The following is a 23978-nucleotide window of genomic DNA, read 5'->3' on the forward strand; positions in this document are numbered from 1 at the left end:
ATATGAACATTTTGCTTTAGTGCTTTGTTTGCATTGATGCATGTTTACTACAACATATCTTTGGTCAAACAAGTCTGCTAACATATCCTTGGCATAACAATTATTGATGAATTTAAATTTGTAGGAGATAGAGACTGAAAACTAACATAATAATTGTATCTTTCAGGTAAATATTTGTTTTTGACAGAAAACTACACCTTTGATTATAAATAGCAATTGTAGATTATGAGCATTAATGATTTTTAAATATAATGAATTGACATTTAACTTTAAGGTTATCAATTGTACTGTAAATTAAAATTTTCATAAAATTATTTTAAAATTTTCCTATATTCTAAAAATTATCTGTTCCCCCTTAAAATATTGCTTACATTCTCTGTCCCTGAGAAAAAAATCAATGATTCAATCGATCTCTTGTTTGAAGGCAGTGCTCAGTCTCTTGCACTAAAGGGCACACACGAATACTTGCTGACTAAAGGCAGGAATGTGGGTATGATTATCTATGTATTTAATGGAAATTTGTAGACCTTTCCTGGTGTGATGTGCCATCACAATGATTATCAATTCGTGCTCTGACCCCAGTAACACTGGGGAAGCAGAAAGACTTATTTTTATGACAAATGAAATCATTACTATTATGATATACTAGTCTCCTGTGATGTTTTCCTAATTTGTATGTTCTAGAGGAACTTGTGAATTTTTTCCTCTGTGGTCCCTGCATCTATCAACTTTGGCTTACCTTTTGTGTGTTCCCCAGGATTCAGCATATTGTCAGTCAGCATATCACTTAAGGTTAAAAGGAAAGAAAAAAATGATATTATTAATAGAATAAACATAAAATTATTAGTGAACCTTTGTCAGGAATGTTTGAGGAAGAGGGTAAAGCCACCTGGAAAAAGACAAAAGTAGAAGGGGACATGCCCACCAGTTAATGCTATTGTTGAATTCTAGACCTTATCTCTAGCTTAAGGCAGAGAGGAATGGGAATTTTGAAAACAGGATGAAGATGTTATGTTTTCATTAAGGCCATTGTGGCTAGAATGAACAGAATTGCCCATAAAAACCTTTACCAAACTTAGAAAGATCTATTCTCTCTTTTTCTTCTTTCCTGTTTTAACAAATTTTAGACAAGAAAACAAATAACATTTTGTGACCAAGAATACAGCAGTTGCCACACAGGCCAGCAAGAACCCAATCACATCCAAAGAGTGGTACTGGAACCAGGTGAGGTCGTGGGCAGCTGGCCGCAGGTGCTTGGCTCCTTTGTGGCTCATGACAAACTCGATCCAGAAGACTGCTCGGTCCAGGGGCTTTACAGGCTGATCATGGTGAATCCGTGATAACCTCATAGCATTCTCTTTATAACTGTAGGCAAAAACAAACAAAAACATAGAAATTATAGAGCTTTTGCTTTCATTAAAAGTAAGTATACAATACATGATATGTGCTATGCAAGCCAAAAACCATAGGTGTGTTGAGAAAAACATTTTAATTCTTGCTGTAACGTGAACTTTGCTGGTCACATAGCATGTTAAGAGTTGTGAAAGAGGGGTGTGGAAGAAATATATTCTTAACGGAGTGTGGTAAAATGCAAACACATAAAAAAGATGGAATAAGTCAGTTGTAAATGTATAGCCTCATTTTTGCAAGAAGGAATTTTGGTATTGTGTGAATTATAGTTTCCAGGACAGTTCCAGACCAAGACTCTGAATAACCCTATTTTGAGAGAAAATACCCATTAGAGAGTCCATAAGCATGGCCTCTAATGTCAGACTAATTAATGATGACAGACCCAGAAACTGATAGTCAACAGTAGTGAGACATTTTTGCAATGTCTGAGATCGACACTGTGATAATTCCTCCATTGCACACACCTGTGCTTTTGTGATGCAAAAGACAGTGTCTATATATTGGCAGTGCCAAGATTGGATGAAGATACTAAGGTAATTTTAGAAATGGCAAGGACATGAGTTTTGAGCTTTTAAGATAAATAGAAATATCTCACTAGCATAAAGCCCATAATCAATGTGGCATCACAAGAGCAATAGTTAACAACTCTAATAGTCTCTCAAAAAACAATGGTTATAAGTATGTCTTCAAAAGACATGTTGTGTCTTCACTGGAGATTTCTTGGTGGCTGAGCCAGAATTAGTATGTTTATCTTTGGTTTTGCATTAGAGATAAAAGTTCCAACCTGCGGACATGAAGATGACAGAAGGTAGAGATGTGAAGAGATGTCCTGGTGCAAGTTGGACATTGTTGGGATCAGAGAAGAAGAAATGTAATCATCATTCACCAGTGAACGGGATACACAACATCCAGCAGCAAGAGGTAATTTACTTGTGTTCTTTTTTTGTGCACAGTGAGAAAGAATAGTCATACTCTCTTTTTGTTTTGTTTTTTTGTTTGTTTTGTTTTTTGTTGTTGTTTTCATACTCTCTTTCAACCGGATTGAAATATAGGTAAAAGAGTAGTTACACAAGTTTCATCCTAATACATTTTAGGTAGACTACAGTGGTTATAAGAGACTACCTGTCCAAATCATATTTTTATTCAAGGTTTTCTCCATTTATAGATAGAGATTTAAAATTTGAAATATGCATATACTTGACAGACACACTTTACATGTGAATACAAATAAAAATACAGTAAGCTTTCCTACAAATGAGATAGGATAAAATATGACTGTGCTCATTAAGATGATTACTTAATATTTGTTGTACACTGTTTTATGACTCTTATGTTAAAATATTATGAAATTGCTATGGTTTATGTATTTAAATGTAAACTTCATGTTCCTTAATTCCTTTAAGGAATAAGAAAATGGAATACAAATATATTATATATATACTCTACACGAAACACTTTTGTTCCCAGATAATTTCAGACTTAGAATTAAGTTTAGGGTTAAAGTTAAGGTATTTTTAAAATAAATAATTTCAGATATTTTCCTGGGAAATTCTAAGAGTATAATTTTTTCACATCAATAGTTTTCAAATCAACAAGAAAATTTAGTAAGCCTTCTATAAAATGAAGAAGAATTTTAGAAATTACAGAATTTACCTACTCTGATATTTAGTAAAATGAACCAAATTATCAGCAATTATACCAATTATTAGGTAATAGCCTAATAGATTAGACATCAAGATAATCATTTATGAGAAACAAAAGATCAGAGTAAGCCTTGCTGAAACTCCTAACCTCCCTTTCCAGATCCTGATGATATCTATAATATTATGAAATTTATGATTTGAATATGTATCTTAACAAAACTCTTTTGACTGCAATGTGAGTGGGAGGGAAAAACGGACCACAAGGGCTGGCTTTTTAGGATGAGTTCAAGGCAGATATTGAGTGTCTTCCCTTTTGGAAATGAATACATTGACCACTTTGTCTAGAAAACCTTGCTGCTAGGGCTTTAACAGATGGTTTTTCATAGACTAGTTCCACTAAAAAAAAGCTGCAAAAAATTCCATTTAAGTTGACCTTCTCTCCTACCTCCTAAATTTCAGGTTTCAGTAATGTGAATGGAATATTACAACTATCCTTCAAGTTTTGCCTCTGAATAAAAATAATTGAGTCTGAGATAGACTGGAAACAAATTTAAAAATCAGGTATCTATACAAATGTGGAGCAAATAGTGAAAGGAGGATGAAAAACATGACAGCAACTTACACAATATTGGGGAAAAAACATAAAAATGATAGACTTAGAATGTAATTAGGCATAATACATAATTCAAAAGAAGAGGAAACTTTGAGTAGATTAAGAATGTGAGAGTTATGAACAAGATCTCCAGGATCAGATTATGAAACAAGAGGAGGTAACAAAAGACAAGGTGCGCTATTGAAATTAGTTGTTAAAAATAGAACTTTAAAGGATTAATAAGAAAATTACAAACTGTAAGCAATGTTCATGAAAAAGTGAATTTACTAATATATGGACTATTTGAAGGAATCTCAGTAAATTAAGAACAGCAAAAAATGATTAGAACAATTAGAAAATAATAGAGAAAGAAAACAAACTCAAGTATTTTAACATAGAGAATATTAAAATCTGATGTCCCTGAAATAGAGATAAAAAATGGAACTAAAAGACATTTTAATAAACAAAATAAATTAATTTCTGAAAAGAAAAATTGGATAATTTTCATCCTAGGTTAACAGTGGTAAAAGAACACACTATAATCCCAGGAAAGTGTAGAAAACAAATGATAAGGATATGACATGTTTAAGTTTCTGAATTTAAAAAATACTATCTATTTCCAGGCTGAACAAGAAACTCTTAAAAAGTAATACTGATCAGAAAGTCCTCAGAACCCTACAGCAGTATTTAAAGCCAGAAGATCATAAGTAACCCTGCACAGTTCAAAAAGAAAGAAAGTGAGATCTAAGTATGTTATATTCAGATAGGTGTCATTCTCCCATCAAGGCAATGAGCAAATATTGTAAACTGTGATTTCAGGGAGTCCATGACTCTTTGATGAAAGAAAATTCCATATGAAGCATTCAGTTAATAATGAATTAAAAATATTTTGAAGAATCTCTGATTCAATGGTGAACATTGATTCTCTTAAAATATGTGAAAGGATTAAATTACTGTGAGGAAAATAAGTGCCATAAATATTGACAAATTAAAAATTTAAGTAACATATATTAGAGATGAAATAACTTCCAATTTCAACTATTAGTAGCTAAAATTAAAACACATTGTTAAAAATAAACACTGTGTATACATATATTAATTCTTAACCTTGGTGAGAGCTTTCAGAGAAAAATATTAAGATATAATGATCTATATCTAAAGTTCATATAGTTTATAAATGTAGTTTACAAATTTATTTTATCTTTAGCTAAATCAGATAAAATTTAGTTTAAAATACATATATAGTATCAATTGATATTTATAAAAATATTAACTACTTTAACTACTCCCTGTATATATGCATATACTGATTAATGGTATACACCGAGTGTTAACAATGATTATTTTTGAATGATCAATATTGGGTGAATTATCACTTCCATTTTTGTACTTACTGAATGGTTATAATATTTAAATAAACATATATATTATTTATTAAAAAAGCAGATTATCCAGAAAAATATCTAAGAATTTATGTAATCACCATTATGTATTTTGAAAAAACATTAATATAATATTTGAAATCTTTGTTTTTTCATCTCAGATAATCACTTCAGGAATTTGGGAAATGAAATAATAAAATGGTTTTTAAATGGTCATGTTATAGTTGTTATTTGAAACTACACTAGTTAGAAATGAATGAAACATTGGACATTTTTGAGTATGATGGGTAGCATAATTAATGACAAGCCTTTAAAAGTAGTCGTACTTACAAAGGTTCATTAATTATTGTTCTCAAGGCATTGAGCAAATCTCCACTTGTCATTGTGTTTATGTTCACCTCCACAGCCGCTCCTTTGGCCTTCATGTGAGCAATGTTGTCAGGCTGATCAGCAAACATGGGAACTCCCACCATAGGCACACCATGATAGATAGCTTCATAGATCCCATTGGTTCCACCATGAGTGATAAAACCTTTTGCTTTGGGATGACCTAGTTTGGGGATTGGATGAGAAGCAGGTGAGGATTTCATGATACATAATACATTAACAGAATTTCAGAGAGAGATGGGGAAAAAACTATTGGATAACTCAATGAAGAAGGTAGTGTTTTCTACAAAAGCCAAGAACATGGGGAATTGCTATCTCAGAAAATCGTGATCCCTGAAAAAGGTGAAATTAACTTCCTCTGCATTGTCTAGAAAGACTTACTGAGGAGGCCATATCAGAACTGAAATTGAAACTTGGAGAGTGATAAGAGTCTTAACTGAAGATTCTCTTTTATGAACCAGAGTAAGCATCAATCTATAAAATTAATGGCCAATTCTTTAATTATATCTGCTTTAAAACTGCAAGTAAAATGTGGAAATTTAAATATTTAAAATGTTTATTGAATTTACTTGCTGTTAAACAGTTACTTGCTCATCATCCAACTGTACAGCTTGTTTTTCTTGGTCTTACCAAGAAGATCATTCTGTGGTATCCAATCATAGAGCCGAGTATTAGCTCCTAATGTGGCTGGTTTCTTTCCTTTGTATCTCCATAAAACCTGTGGAAGACAATGCTTTAATTTTGCAAGTAAAAACACAAAATTAAGGCATTTTAAGGCCATAGAGTTATGTAGAAATCATATAGTCCATCTTAGGTTTTTTTTTTTTTGACTATTTGAAAGCCTGTGTTGAGGTATTACATGAAGTATACAGAAGTTCATAAAAAGTTCAAACAACTGATGTTCATGTATATCTGTTACAGCAGTTAACTTTAAGTCATAAACAAAAGAATATTGTGAAGAAAGTTTTTCAAGAAAAAGTATACTAAAATCTGAAAACAGCAAATACCACTTGATGTTCTGAAAGGATAAAAATTATAATTTGTAAGTTTTATTAATTTAAGAAACATAGATTGTGTTCTAAATAATTTGTTGGATATTCAAGATATAATGTATCATATTTAAATCTATAACCATTATTTTTTTTTCAGATATTTTATAGCTGGTATGAGTGCAGATTACTTTTCTTGCATAAAAATATAATTGAATAGAGAGGATCATGAGCATAATGTTCTTCCTTATTTCTTTGTATTTTGAGAGGAATTGATAAATGAGAGAAAAGTGCAGTTTGCTTCCCTCCCTGACAAGTTCCAAGGCATGACAGTTGTATTCCACATGCTTCAAATAGCTCCTGCTTTCTTGGGATCAACTCTGGGCCTCAATTCCCAAATGGAGACAAGTCCAAACATTTTTCACTTTCATCTTCTGTTTCAATTATTTGTGAAACTGATCCAGGTTGCATAGTAGTTTATCAAGGAATATTTTATTCTAAGCAGAGCTGCAGTCCTCTGTGCCTAACAGGCTGAAGATCCAGTGGAGAATCTGATGGTGGAAACCAGAAGCTCTTTTCTAGGGACAGGATAGAGGGTTTTTTTTTTTTTTTTTCAGGTAGCATAAAAGGCTGACTCTCTTGTTCCCCAGGTTATGGCTCCAAGGAGTGAGGCACGTCCCAGGCAGGAAACCAGGCATGACTGGAGCAGAGCATCACCAGTGTCATCAGCAAAGAGTCTGGGACATTGACATATTGAATGACTTAACATCCCAGCCAGGTGGGTGTGAGGGGTGCACATGTCCTCCAAATTCTGAGTTCTAAGCATCCTGTTCTGCACTCAATGGCCGGCAGGTGGTGCACAAACCAGCCCTTTCTGAGCCCATCCTCCTTTATGTGATAGTTGAGAGGAACATACAAAAGAGGGAGTTTGCAAACATTGAGAGATAAGGTAAAACTGTTTGCCCTTACCTTTTTTGAAAGGGCTTGTACTAATAGTCTATTAAATATAGTATTATCACTTAAAAGCTTTTGGAAGTGAGATTATGAGTGAAGAAATAGAAAATAAATAGGACTAGTTTAGGCAGAATATGAGGGTTAAAAAGCATTAAAATGAACATGAATACTACGTAACTTTACTTGTCATGAGGCCATCCTAGTTCTTAAGTTTCAAATGTAATGTTTTCCAAAAATATAATTAGCTTTAAAAAATTTTTGGCTGCTTTTTGAATGATTTGTTGCCTTTCTGCCCTCCCTCCCTTCCTTCCTCCCTTTCTTTTTCCTCCTTTCTTTCTTCCTTCCTTCCTTTCTCTCTCTCTCTTTCTCTCTTTCTCCCTTTTTGGTTTTTTATGTATTTATTATTATTTTTTATTATTAGTTTCTGCATTAAAACAATGTGAATCTGTCATACATATACATCTGTTCCCACATCCCTTCCCTCTTGCGTCTCCCTCCCTCCCACCCTCCCTATCCCACCCCTCCAGGCGGTCACAAAGCCCCGAGCTGAACTCCCTGTGCTCTGCGGCTGCTTCCCACTATCTATCTACCTTACGTTTGGTACTGTATATATGTCCATGCCTCTCTCTCGCTTTGTCCCAGCTTACCTTTCCACCTCCCCATATCCTCAAGTCCATTATCAAGTAGGTCTGTGTCTTTATTCCTGTTTTACCCCTAGGTTCTTCATGACATTTTTTTTCTTAAATTCCATATATATGTGTTAGCATACGGTATTTGTCTTTCTCTTTCTGCCTTACTTCACTCTGTATGACAGACTCCAGGTCTATCCACATCATTAAAAATAGCTTAGTTTCATTTCTTTTTAAGGCTGAGTAATATTCCATTGTATATATGTGCCACATCTTCTTTATCCATTCATCCGATGATGGACACATGGGTTGTTTCCATCTCCGGGCTATTGTGAATAGAGCTGCAATGAACATTTTGGTCCATGTCTCTTTTTGAATTATGGTTTTCTCAGGGTATATGTCTAGTAGTGGGATTGCTGGGTCATATGGTAGTTCTATTTTTAGTTTTTTAAGGAACCTCCATACTGTTCTCCATAGTGGCTGTACCAATTCACATTCCCACCAGCAGTGCGAGAGTGTGCCCTTTTCTCCACACCCTCTCCAGCATTTATTGTTTCTAGATTTCTTGATGATGGCCATGCTGACTGGTGTGAGATGATATCTCTTTGTAGTTTTGATTTGCATTTCTCTAATGATTAATGATGTTGAGCATTCTTTCATGTGTTTGTTGGCAGTCTGTATAACTTCTTTGGAGAAATGCCTATTTAAGTCTTCTTGGACTGGGTTGTTTGTTTTTTTGCTATTGAGGTGCATGAGCTGCTTATAAATTTTGGAGATTAATCCTTTGTCAGTTGCTTCGTTTGCAAATATTTTCTCCCATTCTGAGGGTTGTCTCTTGGTCTTGTTTATGGTTTCCTTTGCTGTGCAAAAGCTTTGAATTTCATTGGGTCCCATTTGTTTATCTTTGTTTTTATTTCCATTTCTCTAGGAGGTGGGTCCAAAAGAATCTTGCTGTGATTTATGTCATAGAGTGTTCTGCCTATGTTTTCCTCTAAGAGTTTGATAGTGTCTGGCCTTACATTTAGGTCTTTAATCCATTTTGAGCTTATTTTTGTGTATGGTGTTAGGGAATGATCTAATCTCATACTTTTACATGTCCCTGTCCAGTTTTCCCAGCACCACTTATTGAAGAGGCTGTCTTTCTCCACTGTACATTCCTGCCTCCTTTATCAAAGATAAGTTGACCATATGTGCGTGGGTTTATCTCTGGGCTTTCTATCCTGTTCCATTGATCTATCTTTCTGTTTTTGTGCCAGTATCACACTGTCTTGATTACTGTAGCTTTGTAGTATAGTCTGAAGTCAGGGAGCCTGATTCCTCCAGCTCCGTTTTTCGTTCTCAAGATTGCTTTGGCTATTCGGGGTCTTTTGTTTTTCCAAACAAATTGTGAATTTTTTTGTTCTATTTTTGTGAAAAATGCCAGTGGTAGTTTGATAGGGATTGCATTGAATCTGTAGATTGTTTGGGGTAGTAGAGTCATTTTCACAATATTGATTCTTCCAATTCAGGAGCATGGTATATCTCTCCATCTATTTGTATCATCTTTAATTTCTTTCATCAGTGTCTTATAATTTTCTGCACACAGGTCTTTTATCTCCTTAGGTAGGTTTATTCCTAGATATTTTATTCTTTTTGTTGCAATGGTAAATGGGAGTGTTTTCTTGATTTCATTTTCAGATTTTTCATCATTAGTGTACAGGAATGCCAGAGATTTCTGTGCATTAATTTTGTATCCTGCTACTTTACCAAATTCATTGATTAGCTCTAGTAGTTTTCTGGTAGCATCTTTAGGATTCTCTATGTATAGTATCATGTCATCTGCAAACAGTGAGAGCTTTACTTCTTATTTTCCAATTTGCATTCCTTTTATTTCCTTTTCTTCTCTGATTGCTGTGGCTAAAACTTCCAAATCTATGTTGAATAAGAGTGGTGAGAGTGGGCAGCCTTGTCTTGTTCCTGATCTTAGTGGAAATGGTTTCAGTTTTTCACCATTGAGGACAATGTTGGCTGTGGGTTTATCATATATGGCCTTTATTATGTTGAGGAAAGTTCCCTCTATGCCTACTTTCTGGAGGGTTTTTATCATAAATGGGTGTTGAATTTTGTCGAAAGCTTTCTCTGCATCTATTGAGATGATCATATGGTTTTTCTTCTTCAGTTTGTTAAAATGATGTATCACATTGATTGATTTGCTTATATTGAAGAATCCTTGCATTCCTGGAATAAACCCCACTTGATCATGGTGTATGATCCTTTTAATGTGCTGTTGGATTCTGTTTGCTAGTATTTTGTTGAGGATTTTTGCATCTATGTTCATCAGTGATATTGGCCTGTAGTTTTCTTTCTTTGTGACATCCTTTTCTGGTTTTGGTATCAAGGTGATGGTGGCGTCATAGAATGAGTTTGGGAGTGCTACTCCCTCTGCTATATTTTGGAAGAGTTTGAGAAGGATAGGTGTTAGCTCTTCTCTAAATGTTTGATAGAATTCGCCTTTGAAGCCACCTGGTCCTGGGCTTTTGTTTATTGGAAGATTTCTAATCACAGTTTCAATTTCAGTGCTTGTGATTGGTCTATTCATATTTTCTATTTCTTCCTGATTCAGTCTTGGCAGGTTGTGCATTTCTAAGAATTTGTCCATTTCTTCCAGGTTGTCCATTTTATTGGCATAGAGTTGCTTGTAGTAATCTCTCATGATCTGTTGTATTTCTGCAGTGTCAGTTGTTACTTCTCCTTTTTCATTTCTAATTCTATTGATTTGAGTCTTCTCTCTTTTTTGCTTGATGAGTCTGGCTAATGGTTTATCAATTTTGTTTATCTTCTCAAAGAACCAGCTTTTAGTTTTATTCATCTTTGCTATTGTTTCCTTCATTTCTTTTTCATTTATTTCTGATCTGATTTTTATGATTTCTTTCCTTCTGCTAACTTTGGGGTTTTTTGTCCTTCTTTCTCTAATTGCTTTAGGTGCATGGTCAGGTTGTTTGCTCGAGATGTTTCCTGTTTCTTACAGTGGGATTTTATTGCTATAAACTTCCCCCGTAGAACTGCTTTTGCTGCGTCCCATAGGTTTTGGGTCATCGTGTCTCCATTGTCATTTGTTTCTATGTATTTTTTAATTTCCTCTTTGATTTCCTCAGTGATCACTTCGTTATTGAGTAGTGTATTGTTTAGCCTCCATGTGTTTGTATTTTTTACAGATCTTTTCCTGTAATTGATGTCTAGTCTCATAGCATTGTGGTCAGAAAAGGTACTTGATACAATTTCAATTTTCTTAAATTTACCAAGGCTTGATTTGTGACCCAAGATATGATCTATCCTGGAGAATGTTCCATGAGCACTTGAGAAAAATGTGTATTCTGTTGTTTTTGGATGGAATGTTCTATAAATATCAATTAAGTCCATCTTGTTTAATGTATCATTTAAAGCTTGTGTTTCCTTATTTATTTTCATTTTGGATGATCTGTCCATTGGTGAAAGTGGGGTGTTCAAGTCCCCTACAATGAGTGTGTTACTGTCGATTTCCCCTTTTATGGCTGTTAGTATTTGCCTTATGTATTGAGGTGCTCCTATATTGGGTGCATAAATATTTACAATTGTGATATCTTCTTCTTGGATCGATCCCTTTATCATTATGTAGTGTCCTTCTTTGTCTCTTCTAATAGTCTTTATTTTAAAGTCTATTTAGTCTGATATAAGAATTGCTACTCCAGCTTTCTTTTGATTTCCATTTGCATGGAATATCTTTTTCCATCCCCTCACACTCAGTCTGTATGTGTCTCTAGGTCTGATGTGGGTCTCTTGTAGACAGCATATATATGGGTCTTGTTTTTGTATCCATTGAGCCAATCTGTGTCTTTTGGTGGGAGCATTCAGTCCATTTACATTTAAGGTAATTATTGATATGTATGTTCCTATTCCCATTTTCTTAATTGTTTTGGGTTCATTATTGTAGGTCTTTTCCTTCTGTTGTGTTTCTTGCCTAGAGAAGTTCCTTTAGCATTTGTTGTAAAGCTGGTTTGGTGGTGCTGAACTCTCTCAGCTTATGCTTGTCTGTAAAGGGTTTAAATTCTCCATCAAATCTGAATGAGATCCTTGCTGGGTAGAGTAATCTTGGTTGCAGGTTTTTCTCCTTCTTCACTTTAAATATGTCCGGCCGCACCCTTCTGGCTTCTAGAGTTTCTGCTGAGAGATCAACTGTTAACCTGATGGGGATTCCCTTGTGTGTTATTTGTTGTTTTTCCCTTGCTGCTTTTAATATGTTTTCTTTGTATTGAATTTTTGACAGTTTGATTAATATGTGTCTTGGTGTATTTCTCCTTGGATTTATTCTGTATGGGAGTCTCTGTGCCTCCTGGACTTGGTTAACTATTTCCTTTCCCATATTAGGGACGTTTTCAACTATAATCTCTTCAAATATTTTCTGAGCCCCTTTCTTTTTCTCTTCTTCTTCTGGAACCCCTATAATTCGAATGTTGGTGCATTTAATGTTGTCCCAGATGTTTCTTAGACTGTCCTCTGTTCTTTTCATTCTTTTTTTCTTTATTCTGCTCTGCAGCAGTTATTTCCACTATTTTATCTTCCACCTCACTTATCCGTTCTTCTGCCTCAGTTATTCTGCTATTGATCCCATCTAGAGTATTTTTCATTTCATCTATTGTGTTTATAATCAATGCTTGATTCAACTTTAGTTCTTCTAGGTCCTTGTTAACTGTTTCTTGCATTTTATCTATTCTATTTCCAAGATTTTGGATCATCTTTACTATCATTATTCTGAATTCTTTTTCAGGTAGACTGCCTATTTCCTCTTCATTTGTTAGGTCTGGTGGGTTTTTATCTTGCTCCTTCACCTGCTGTGTGTTTTTCTGTCTTCTCATTTTGCTTATCTTACTGTGTTTGGGGTCTCCTTTTTGCAGGCTGCTGATTCATAGTTCCTGTTGTTTTTGGTGTTTGTCCCCAGTGGCTAAGGTTGTTTCAGTAGGTTGTGTAGGCTTCCTGGTGGAGGGGACTAGTGCCTGTGTTCTGGTGGATGAGGCTCGATCTTGTCCTTCTGGTGGACAGGTCCATGTCTGGTGGTGTGTTTTGGGGTGACTGTGGCCTTATTATGTTTTTAGGCAGCCTCTCTGCTAATGGGTGGGGCCGTGTTCCCGTCTTGCTAGTTGCCTGGCACAGGGTGATGAGCACTGCAGATTGCTGGTCATTGAGTGAAGCTGGGTGCTGGTGTTGAGATGGAGATCTCCGGGAGACCTTCACTGCTTGATATTATGTGGAACTGGGAGGTCTCTTGTGGACCCGTGTCCTGAAGTTGGCTCTCCCACTTCAGAGGCACAGCACTGACTCCTGGCTGCAGCACCAAGAGCCTTTCATCTACCCGGCTCAGAATAAAAGGGAGAAAATGTAGAAAGAATGAATTAGTAGAAGAAAGAAAGAGAGAAAGAAAGAAAGAAAGAAAGAAGGAAAGAAACGAAGGAAGGAAGGAAGGAAGGAAGAAAGAAAGAAAGAAGGGAGGGAGGGAGGAAGGAAAGAAAGAAAGAAAGAGAAAGGAAGAAAGGGAGGGAGGGTGGGAGGAAAGAAAGAAAGAAAGAAAGAAAGGAGGGAGGAGGGAGGGAGGGAGGAAGGGACGGTATGAAAAAGAGAAAGAGAGAAGATAAAGTAAAGTAGAATAAATATGATAAAATATAGCAGCGTTATTTTTTTTTTTTTTCTTTTTGCGGTATGCGGGCCTCTCACTGTTGTGGCCTCTCCCGTTGCGGAGCACAGGCTCCGGATGCGCAGGCCCAGCGGCCATGGCTCACGGGCCCAGCCGCTCCACGGCATATGGGATCCTCCCAGACCGGGGCACGAACCCATATCCCCTGCATCGGCAGGCGGACTCTCAACCACTGCGCCACCAGGGAGGCCCCAAGCAGCGTTATTAAAATAAAAAAGTAATTATTAAAAAAAAAAAGGACGGATAGAACCCTGGGACAAATGGTGGAAGCAAAGCTATACAGAGAAAATCTCACATGGAAGCATACACATACACATTCACAAAACGAGAACAAGGGGGAAGAAATCGTAAACCTTGCTCTCAAAGTCCACCTCCTCAATTTGGGATAATTCGTTGTAAAAAGAGGAAAAGGGGAAAGAGTCTTAAATCTTGCTCTCAAAGTACACCTCCTCAATTTGCGATAGTTCATTGTAAAAAGAGGAAAAGGGGAAAAAATCTTAAATCTTGTTCTCAAAGTCCACCTCCTCAATTTGGGACGATTCGCTGTCCACTCAAGTATTCCACAGATACAGGGTATATCAAGTTGATTGTGGAGCTTCAATCCGCTGCTTCCGAGTCTGCACAGAGAGATTTCCCTGTCTCTTTGTTCTCACAGCTCCCGGGTCTCAGCTTTGGACTCGGCCCCGCCTCTCCATGTAGGTAGCCGGAGGGCGTCCGTTCTTCGCTCAGACAGGACGGGTTTAAAGGAGCCGCTGATTTGGGGGCTCTGGCTCACTCAGGCTGAGGGGAGGGAGGGGCATGGAGTGCAGGGCGAGCCTTCGGCGGCCGAGGCCAGCGTGACATTGCACCAGCCCGAGGCGCTCTGTGCACTTTCCCGCAGAAGCCGTCCCTGGATCCCGGGACCCCAGCAGTTGCGGGCTGCACAGGCTCCCCGGAAAGGGGGCATGGACAGTGACCTGCGCTCACACACAGGCCTCTTGGCAGCGGCAGCAGCAGCCCCAGCGTCCCATGCCCGTCTGTGGGGTCCGCGCCTTCAGCCGCAGCTCGCGCCCGTCTCTGGAGCTCCTTTAAGCAGCGCTCTTAATCCCCTCTCATCGCGCACCAGGAAACAAAGAGGGAAGAATAAGTCTCTTGCCTCTTCAGCAGCTCCAGACTTTTTCCCCGCACTCCCTCCGGGCTAACCGTGGTGCACTAACCCCTTCAGGCTGTGTTCACGCTGCCAACCCCAGTCCTCTCCCTGCGCTCCGACCAAAGCCTGAGCCTCAGCTCCCAGCCCCACCCGCCCCGGCGGCCGAGCAGACAAGCCTCTCGAGCTGGTGAGTGCCTGTTGGCACTGATCCACTGTGCGGGAATCTCTCCACTTTGCCCTCTGCACCCCTGTTGCTGCGCTCTCCTCCGCTACTCCGAAGCTTTCCCCTTCCGCCACCCACAATCTCTGCCCACGATGGGGCTTCCTAGTGTGTGGAAACCTTTCCTCCTTCACGGCTCCCTCCCACTGGTGCATGTCCCATCCCTCTCCTTTTGTCTCTGTTTATTCTTTTTTCTTTTGTCCTACCCAGGTATGTGGGGAGTTTCTTGCCTTTTGGGGGGTCTGAGGTCTTCTGTCAGCGTTCAGTAGGTGTTCTGTAGGAGTTGTTCCACGTGTAGATGAATTTCTGATGTATCTTGTGGATGGTGCACGCAGCCGCCGCGCACTGGGCAAACTCGGGCGTACGGTGGTTCCAGCAGTCTCACTCCGAACCTCTCCTTTTTCTCTCGAGCTTTACCAAAGAGCCGCTTCTCACGGCACCTGGCTTCAGGGCGCGTCGAGCCTGGGCGCTGACCCCTCGGGCGCCCTTTGCCCTCGCCGTGACCCTGGGCTCGGCGGGAATGAGCCGGGAGCGCGGCGCGCAGGGCGTCAGGTGCTGCGTTCCGCCACGTCTGGGCGCCCCGAGTGGAAGAGGAGGCGAGAGCGAGAGTGGGGAGGAGGAGACGGACCAGGAGAGGAGTGGTAGCGGGGTGCTGTCTGTTAAATTGACCGGTAGGTTGCAGCCGTCCAGGACACCCTTGAAAGGAGACGGGGGTGGGTGGGATGAAGAGGAGGGCAGTGTGGGGGTGGTGGTGGATGAGAACAGGTGGCCAGAGCTTCAAGGTGCTTCAGGTCTTGCTTAAGCTCCCTTTTTGGTTTTTGAGGGGGAATGAGATAGAGGATTTGTTTATACTCTATTATTTAATGAAGTATCTTGTTAGGATGCTAACCTTTTGTTACATAATTTTTTTCTTTCTTTTTTTTTCTTTTCTGTATGACGATTTTCAGATTAAATACTAATAGATGACAAACTCTTTAACAGAAAAGTTTAAAAATAAAACTCCAGAGTTTTAACAGGCCTAAATAGTACACTTACAATTATAGAGTTTTATGTACTTTAATTTAAAAATATAAAGAGACAGGGTATTTTGTGAATGGAAGTATATAAAGAGTAGAAATATAGAATTAACAAAGTTAAAGTTAATTGAATGTCATAAATTAAAAATATATACTGTTTGACAATAACATTAGGATCTTTAATTGTTTTAACTGTAGAAAATTTATCTTAGAAAGATTAGGCTTCTATTTCTAAACCAACTATATTTTAATTGAATCCTAATAAAGCCTAGAAACATAAAGTATATTCTTGAATATGATTCTACTCTACTCTACGTGTAATCTCTCTTTTCCTGGACCTTGAAGCTAACACACTTTAGAACTTTTGGGATGAGTCAGTGCAAGTCATAAGGTTTCAAAGAGTAAAAATGTTATTAGAATCTTAACATTTTCATCAGTATTTCATTGAAAATAAGTGACTTCATAAAAGATGTATTTTCATAGTAATGAGAAGTCTCAATAGGCAAATGGTAAAATGTGCCCAAAATACATTTTAATGTTTTGAGACATTTTTGCTTAAAGGTGGTGCCAGTTCTGCTCAGTGTATGATGAGTTACAACTTTCATCTAGAAAGAGTACTATTAGCCACACTCTTTCCATTTGGCAGAGTGGCTGCCTACCATGACTGGAGTTTGTACTAACCTTCTGTGGAATCTGGGCAAGGGCTGAGGCAATGAGATTGGCTTTTTCTTCTGTGAGGTTTTTGACCATTGACCCCAAAGAAAACACCACAATATCATCTTTGCCTGAACTTTGGACAAATTCTTCCATTTCCTGCAGAGATAAAATTCTCTCTCTTACACAAGTGCAGAATCACAGGGGGGAAAAGGCTCTCTTACATTTCTAAATAGGCAGACTCAAGAGAAGTGTCAGGGACATTGTTAGACGGATTCTGTCTTCTGCCACATAGAACCATCTAGTCTCTTTAAGAGGAAATGTATTTCTGAAAACTATGGCTTATATAATGAGTGATTACACATAAGGACATGGGACCAAACCATTATACAAAATGAATAGGTGATAAGAGGCAGATGTTCTCATGGTACATGGAACTGTTACTCACAAGGTTTAACTTTATGAACCAACAGAGCTGTTTGCAAACTTGTAAAAATATTCCTTGGAAGGAAACTCAAAGAAGAGTTCTGAATGAGGCTTTAAAAATTTTTAGCATGCCAGTTTACATCCAATAAATTATGAATAACTTGATCTAACTTCCTGTTAGGCGTTCAGAATATTTTTCTCATGTTTATTATTTCCCTGATTAATAGGACTAAAAAAGATTTTTTAAGAAATGGTATATATAGTAATACATTTGAAAAGATGATAATGCAGTTAAATTCCTGCTACAATCATGATAACACGTATGAGACAGTGCTTCTCTGCCTTCCCACAAGAGTGTGACACTAACTGCATGCCCAAAATTTGAGCCTTAGCACAGATTCTCTGCAAATAAAATTCTCTTGATCATCACTTACAGTTGTGCAAACTAAGCATAGCAAAGTCTGGGATTGGGGTGTTTCACATAATCAATGTAAATGTCACCCTCTAGAGATATGTCATCTTTTTGCAACTATTTGTGGTCACCCTGCAATGACTATGTTTCTCAGTTTAAGGCTAGTAAAATTACAAGGGGAAGGACAATGCCATAAATGAAAGTAGACTGCTATTTTTACTTAGTTAATGTTAAGAGAATATCTGATGTTCCAAGAATTGGTATTTTACCATTTTGATTCAACTCCCTAAACAGATAGTGATTGAATAAAAAAAACATGACACACACACAAACACATATGCACATATACACACAGGTATATTAAGTTTTACACACTTACCTGTTTGATTTGGATTCTTGATTTAACTCTCATTTCTTTTCTATTCTGTGTATCCAGTGACTGGCATAATTCTTTCATCAGAGATATAAGCCAAGATTGGTATTGCCCAAATATCTATATTAATAATTGGGTTTGGGATGGAATAATTTTCCTACCTTGTGAAACATGTCTGAGTCATTTTTGTGAAATTGTCTGCATGTGAAAAGTGGGGTTGGAAGGATAAACATAGTAGTGTGGCAAGGTATTACCTAATAAGCCATGGGATATGTCCTATCTCTTTCTGTACCTTTATTTATTTTAGATATTGGTTTACTATCTCCAGTAATAACACTCAATAGAGCTTGTCTTCAGCTATACCTTAGTTGGTATGAAAAGCATATTCAGAATCCTGAAGTAAAGTTTTAAACTTCAATATCCATCTTACCCTAAACAGAAATCAAGACCTCTCCTGGGAACAGCATTTAACCTGCTATCTTCTACAGAGATTATGTTTGTTCACCCACAACCCAAGCAAATGAATATCTGTCTCTTCACTGCCTATTGATAAAGATATTTAAATACAATATTCTTACTGTATTTACCTATTATTTTCCTTTGTTTCTCAATATTGTTTGCTTCCAATATTTATGGCAGTCCATATTTATTCTTTGATAACATTGGAATATGGGTATATGATTTTCTCTTTTACTCCAAAAAATCCCCTGATATCATGGTCATAAAGAACCAATTCAGCGTTTGGGTTTCTCAGTTTTATGATTTCTACTTTATGTTGATGACTCCTAATTTATTTCTAATGCTCTCTGCTGAGACTGAAAACTTGTATTAACAGATGATTCCTAGAAATCTCCACCTGAAAACTCTTTAGACTTCTTAAAGTGAATTTGAAATTGAACTCATCACTGCCATCTCAAAAAAACTTTTTCAACTAACAGTTTCCTGACTCAGTAAATCTCATTGCCCTCCAAGAGGCCCTGTCTGATTCCATATCTTCCATAAGCACTTAACTTCTTCTTACTGACCAAAGCCTGTCAGTAAGAGTCTGCCCAAGACTCACGAAAGCATCTTTATCACTCAAATGATCATAGTAAATGTCCCTATTCATAACTCTATCATGCTTGTTAGGAAGACTACAGCAGTCTTCTTAGTGATTTCCAAGACTCTAGCTTCCTGTTCTTCAATCCAATATCTATACTATGGACACAATGATATTTTTAACATGTCACATGGCAGACTTCATTCTCTGCTTAAATATCAAAGTAAAGTAAAAAAAAAAAGAAGTAATATCATTCATAAAAGACCCCTATGATTTTGAAATTAGATTTGGTGTAGCAAACTGAAGACATCCAGCAGCATAGTTCTGTTATTGACACTGTAAGCTTTAAGGGAAAATCAGGATTTTATCATAAGATACAAAAAAGCCCTCCACTGTAATAGACTTACCTTAGGTAATGGTTTGGCAGGTTTACAATGCAATCCTCCTACAAACTCAAAATTAGGTAAGTATGGACGAGGAAATTCAAAATCCCAATATGTCCTGATAAGCCAAATTTCCGCTTTCCCCATAGTCTCACATAACGTAGTGGGTCTTCCTGGAGAAAATGAAGAAAGTTGTCTAGAGGTTATTAGCATAAATATTTGCTGGGGAAAAATTGCGCCATTAATTTTCTGATGTGCTATTAAGGAAAAAAATAAATCTAGTTTCTCTAGATTACTTATCACGTCTAGATGTTAAAAGGAAAGGGAATTTAAAGTAATAAGGAAGGAGGAAGAAAGGGAGGGAAGGAAGAAACGAAAGAGGATAGGAAAGAAGAGAGGAAGGTGGGAGGTGGGAAGGGGGGAGAAAGAATGTTTGAGTAGTGAAAGAACAGTAATATTTAAAATAAAAATAAAATCAATAAAATCAAATAAAAATAAAATTATTTTACAAAAATAAGTTCTTTCAGGAAATACATTTGATCAAAAATTTTAGCCACAACTCCAAGTACTGATGGATTTAATACTCACTGTTTTTCTCCAATTAAAGGACAGATGACAGATTAGCCCCAACATATTAACACCAGATCAACTCTCAGTGGCTTTCTAATTTCCAGTCAGGACTGTATTTCTACCTTTCAGCTTGTTACAATTCCTGGTTCACTCGTATTGTTGAAGAATCCCACCAATATCAGTTTACCTTATCTTGCTGAGTCAAATCTCATCACTAATGGCAAATAATGATTTGCCATTATTTTCTCAGTGGGAAATCCCTGAGTAATTTCTACCTAATACAACCCCTTTTGGAATGTAGAGTACACATGCATGCATTATTAATATCACACACTTATTTTAGTGTTACCTTTAAATGATGTTTTTTGAAAGGAACAGATTCTAAGTATTCATTTTAGGAGATTTGTGGAGAAGAAAGAGTATTTGCAAATTACCAAGTCAATCATTCGTATACACAGAAAACGTGTTTTGCATCTAAGTAAAGAAAAATTCAGATGAGAATCTTCCTTTCTTAAGGATTCTATTCAGAATTGGTGATCATGTATACCCCAGGTTGGATAGCCTCTTTTTAGAATCATACTACTTTGTAGTGCTTGGATATATGTCTGAAGTTATATAGACAATGATTTAATTTGATAATAAGAAGCAAATTCCAAGGACACTCAGCGTGAAATTGCCAGAGACTGGATGAGAACACTGCCTCACAGTTTCTCCCCAATATGTTATTGTTCTTTAGATGTCTTGTTCCATGCGTGTGACATCCTGCCTTGATTACTAAGTACTTAGGTGAAATTATTGTGTAAACCTGTAGACCACATTTTAAGAAAGACCTAGCTTAAAGTATTCACTAAACTGCTATACTTGAAACAGTTATGCGCAGTATGAAATACAAAGCCAATCAAATGTGAGAACAAAACTGAGCAAAAGTATGCAAAAGTTGTTAAATACTTTCATAAGACATTCTAAATGTTATGCTGAGGACTTGTAAAACAAAAATATGGAATTAAACTTTACCACCAATCTTTTTCCTATAGTTATATTATTACACAAAATGAGTTATGAACACAGTGGAAAATTATATAAATAATTGATAAATAGCCATTAAATTTGAATTACCATATAAATATTGTTATTGTTTGAATCTATTACTTTAATCCTACATGGTGAGTCTACTGAGATGCCTTTCAATTTCAAAGAATACTTAGAGGTAGCCTGAACATATGGCAAAAGCCTTAATGTAGGTGAGTTGGATGGAGGGAATTCAGCAGAGGACAGTTACCAATCTCTCAGTGGTAAGTCATGCAAGCCGCAGATATCAACCTAGAAATAACTCTTCTAGGCTCTTTAGTTTATTCATTTCTTTCAAAGACATGTGAGGAAACTAATATGCATAATTTCTGTATCACTTTTAGAAAATTAATACTTTACTTTTTTAGAGCAATTTTTGTATCACAGCAAAACTGAGGGGAAAGTGGAGATATTTCCCACGTACCCTTGTCTTCACACATGCATAGACTCCCTCAGTATCAACATCCCCCAACAGAATCGTACATTTGTTGCAATTGATGAACCCACACTGAAACATTATAACCACCCAAAGTCTGTTGTTTACATTATAATTAACTCCTAGCATTATAAATTCTGTGGTTTTGGACAAATAATAAAGACATGATCAATCAATATGGTATCATACAGAGTATTTTCACTACCCCAAAATTCTTTCGTGCTCTGCCTATAAATCCCCTATCCCCATCTAACCCCCTAGCAACCATTGATTTTTTTTTTATGGTCTCCACAGTTTTGCCTTTTCCAGAATGTCAGAGTTTGAATCGTACAGTAGGTAAACTTTTCAGATTGGATTTTTTCCTTAATAATAGGGACTTAAGGTTCTTCCATTGTTCCACGTCTCTTTGTGGCTCAATAACTCATTTTTTAGAGCTGAATAATATTCCTTTTTTGGATCTGCACCTTGGTTGCTTCCAAGTTTATCCATTCACCTACTGAAGGGCAATGTGATTGCTTCCAAGTTTTGCCAATTATGAATAAAGCTTCTATAAATATCCACGTGCACATTTTCATGTAAACATGTTTTTAACTCCTTTAGTTAAATACCAAGGAGTGTGGTAGTATGGTAAGAGTATGTTTACTTTTATAAGAAGCCATCAAAGTGTTTCCCAAGTGGCTGTACCATTTTACTTTCCCACTAGCAATAGGAGAGTTCCTGTTCCATAACTTTCCATCTTTTGGTGTTGTCAGTGTTTTGCATTTTGGCCACTCTGATAGATGTGTAGTGGTATCACATTATTATTTTAATTTGCATTTCCCTCAAAACAAATGACATGGAGCATCTTTTTATATGCTTATTTGCCAACTATATATATCTCCTTTGTGCAGTATCTGTTATTGTCTTTGGTCTACTTTTTAATCAGGTTTCATGATTTCTTCTTGTGGAGTTTTAAGTGTTTTTAAAAAACATTTTGGATAACAGCTCTTTATCAGACCTGTCTTTTGCAAATATTATCTCCCAGTCTGTGCCTTGTCTTTTCATTCTCTTGACATTGTCTTTCACAGAGCAGAATTTTCTAACATTTTGTTGAGGACCTCTGCCTCTATGTTTATGAGAAATATTGATCTGTGGCTTTCTTCCCTTGTAATGTCTTTGTCTGGTTTTGACATTTAGGTAATGCTATCCTCATAAAATGAGTTAGAACTTATTCCCTCAGCTTTTATCCTCTAAAAATGACTATAAAGAATTAGTATAATTTCATCTTTGAATTCATTTTTGTTACAATTTTTTTGTCTCTCCTTTTTTGGTTTTTCTTAGGATTTGCATCTCTCTGCTTACACAGTTCATCTGTTTTTACATGCTGTCCACTTTATCCATTTAGAGCCTTTAGCATGTTAATCAGAGTTGTTTTAGGTCCTTGTTTTGAAAATTACAACATTCTTGCCATCTCTGGTTCTGATGATTGTTCTGACTACTCAAACTATGTTTTTGCCTTTTGGTATGCCTTGTAATTTTTCTTCATAGCCAGTCATGATGTACTGGGTAAAATAAACTATTGTAAATAGGCCTTTTAAATGTGGTGGTGAATTTTGGGGAGAGAAGCAGTCTACAGCCCTAAGATTGGTCTCAGTATTTTACTGAGTCTATGCCTCTGGACTCGTCACAACTCTTTCTCAATTTTTTCTCCCACTTTATTTGGGGAAGGATGGTCTAGAGTTGGGTATATCCCTTTTCCATGTGGTAGTCTAGAGGGACCTGGAGTTGGGTATTTTTCTTCTGCAGGTCAGTTAGGCTCTGATAATATCCTCAACACATTGTGCACTGGTTAACTAGTTTACCCCGAGAACAGACCTTTTTAGGAAGAACAGAGTGCTCTAGCTTCTTTCAAAATGATTCATTTTCCCCTCCCCTAACTGGAAGTAAGGGATTTTTCTTTGATATTTACTATGGAAAATTGGTTGAGCTCCTGGAAGTAAATCTCACAATACTGTGGGGACTCCCCTATAACTGAGTCCCACTGGATTTTTTAACTCTCAGATTTGTCCACACTGAACCTCCAGCAATTCACCAATTATAGTTCAGGTGTTCCTACCCAGGGATTGGTTCCTGTGGTGATTTCCAATCCTGAGTCTCTGCTCTTGAGTGTTCAGATAAGCTGAAACTCTCTGTATATTCCAAAAGAATATACAGATACATTATTAGAATAGAATTTGATAATTTCAGTGGATACAAAATATTGTGAAATGGCAACTGCAATTTGTGTGTATGAATAAAAGAAAATATAAGTAAAATACATACCTCAACTTCTAATTGTTGAATAATTATATGAGTTGTATAAACTATGTCTGATTAGAATTATAAATTCTTATTAAAACCCATTGTAGAAAAATAAATAGAGCTATCATGTTCATTGATAGGAAAATCAAAATTCATAAAGATGTCCATTCTCTCCAAATCAATCTACAGATTCCTTGTAATTCTTATTAAAATCTCAAAATCCCAAGGTTCATGAAATAATAATTTTTGTAGAATTTTACATTGAATTTTTTAAATCTATAA

The 23978-nt window shown here is 36.7% G+C and overlaps 1 protein-coding gene across 1 annotated transcript in view; it reads right to left on the bottom strand.

Moving 5' to 3' along the window:
- Positions 1-1085: 1085 nt before the first annotated feature.
- Positions 1086-23978, bottom strand: part of LOC309798614 (UDP-glucuronosyltransferase 2A2) — a gene marked incomplete at its 3' end in the record, with an annotated part of 29693 nt that continues 6800 nt past the window's right edge. Inside the window, exons 2-6 of the mRNA XM_082611137.1 lie at positions 19367-19515; positions 16737-16868; positions 6045-6132; positions 5358-5577; positions 1086-1365 (exon numbers count right to left, since the gene is read on the bottom strand). Of these exons, the coding sequence (XP_082467263.1) occupies positions 1086-1365; positions 5358-5577; positions 6045-6132; positions 16737-16868; positions 19367-19515 (869 nt within the window). The remainder of the gene's footprint in view (positions 1366-5357; positions 5578-6044; positions 6133-16736; positions 16869-19366; positions 19516-23978) is intronic.

Source organism: Mesoplodon mirus (genome assembly GCF_964341445.2).
Source record: "Mesoplodon mirus genome assembly, chromosome: 2".
NCBI lineage: Eukaryota > Metazoa > Chordata > Mammalia > Artiodactyla > Ziphiidae > Mesoplodon > Mesoplodon mirus.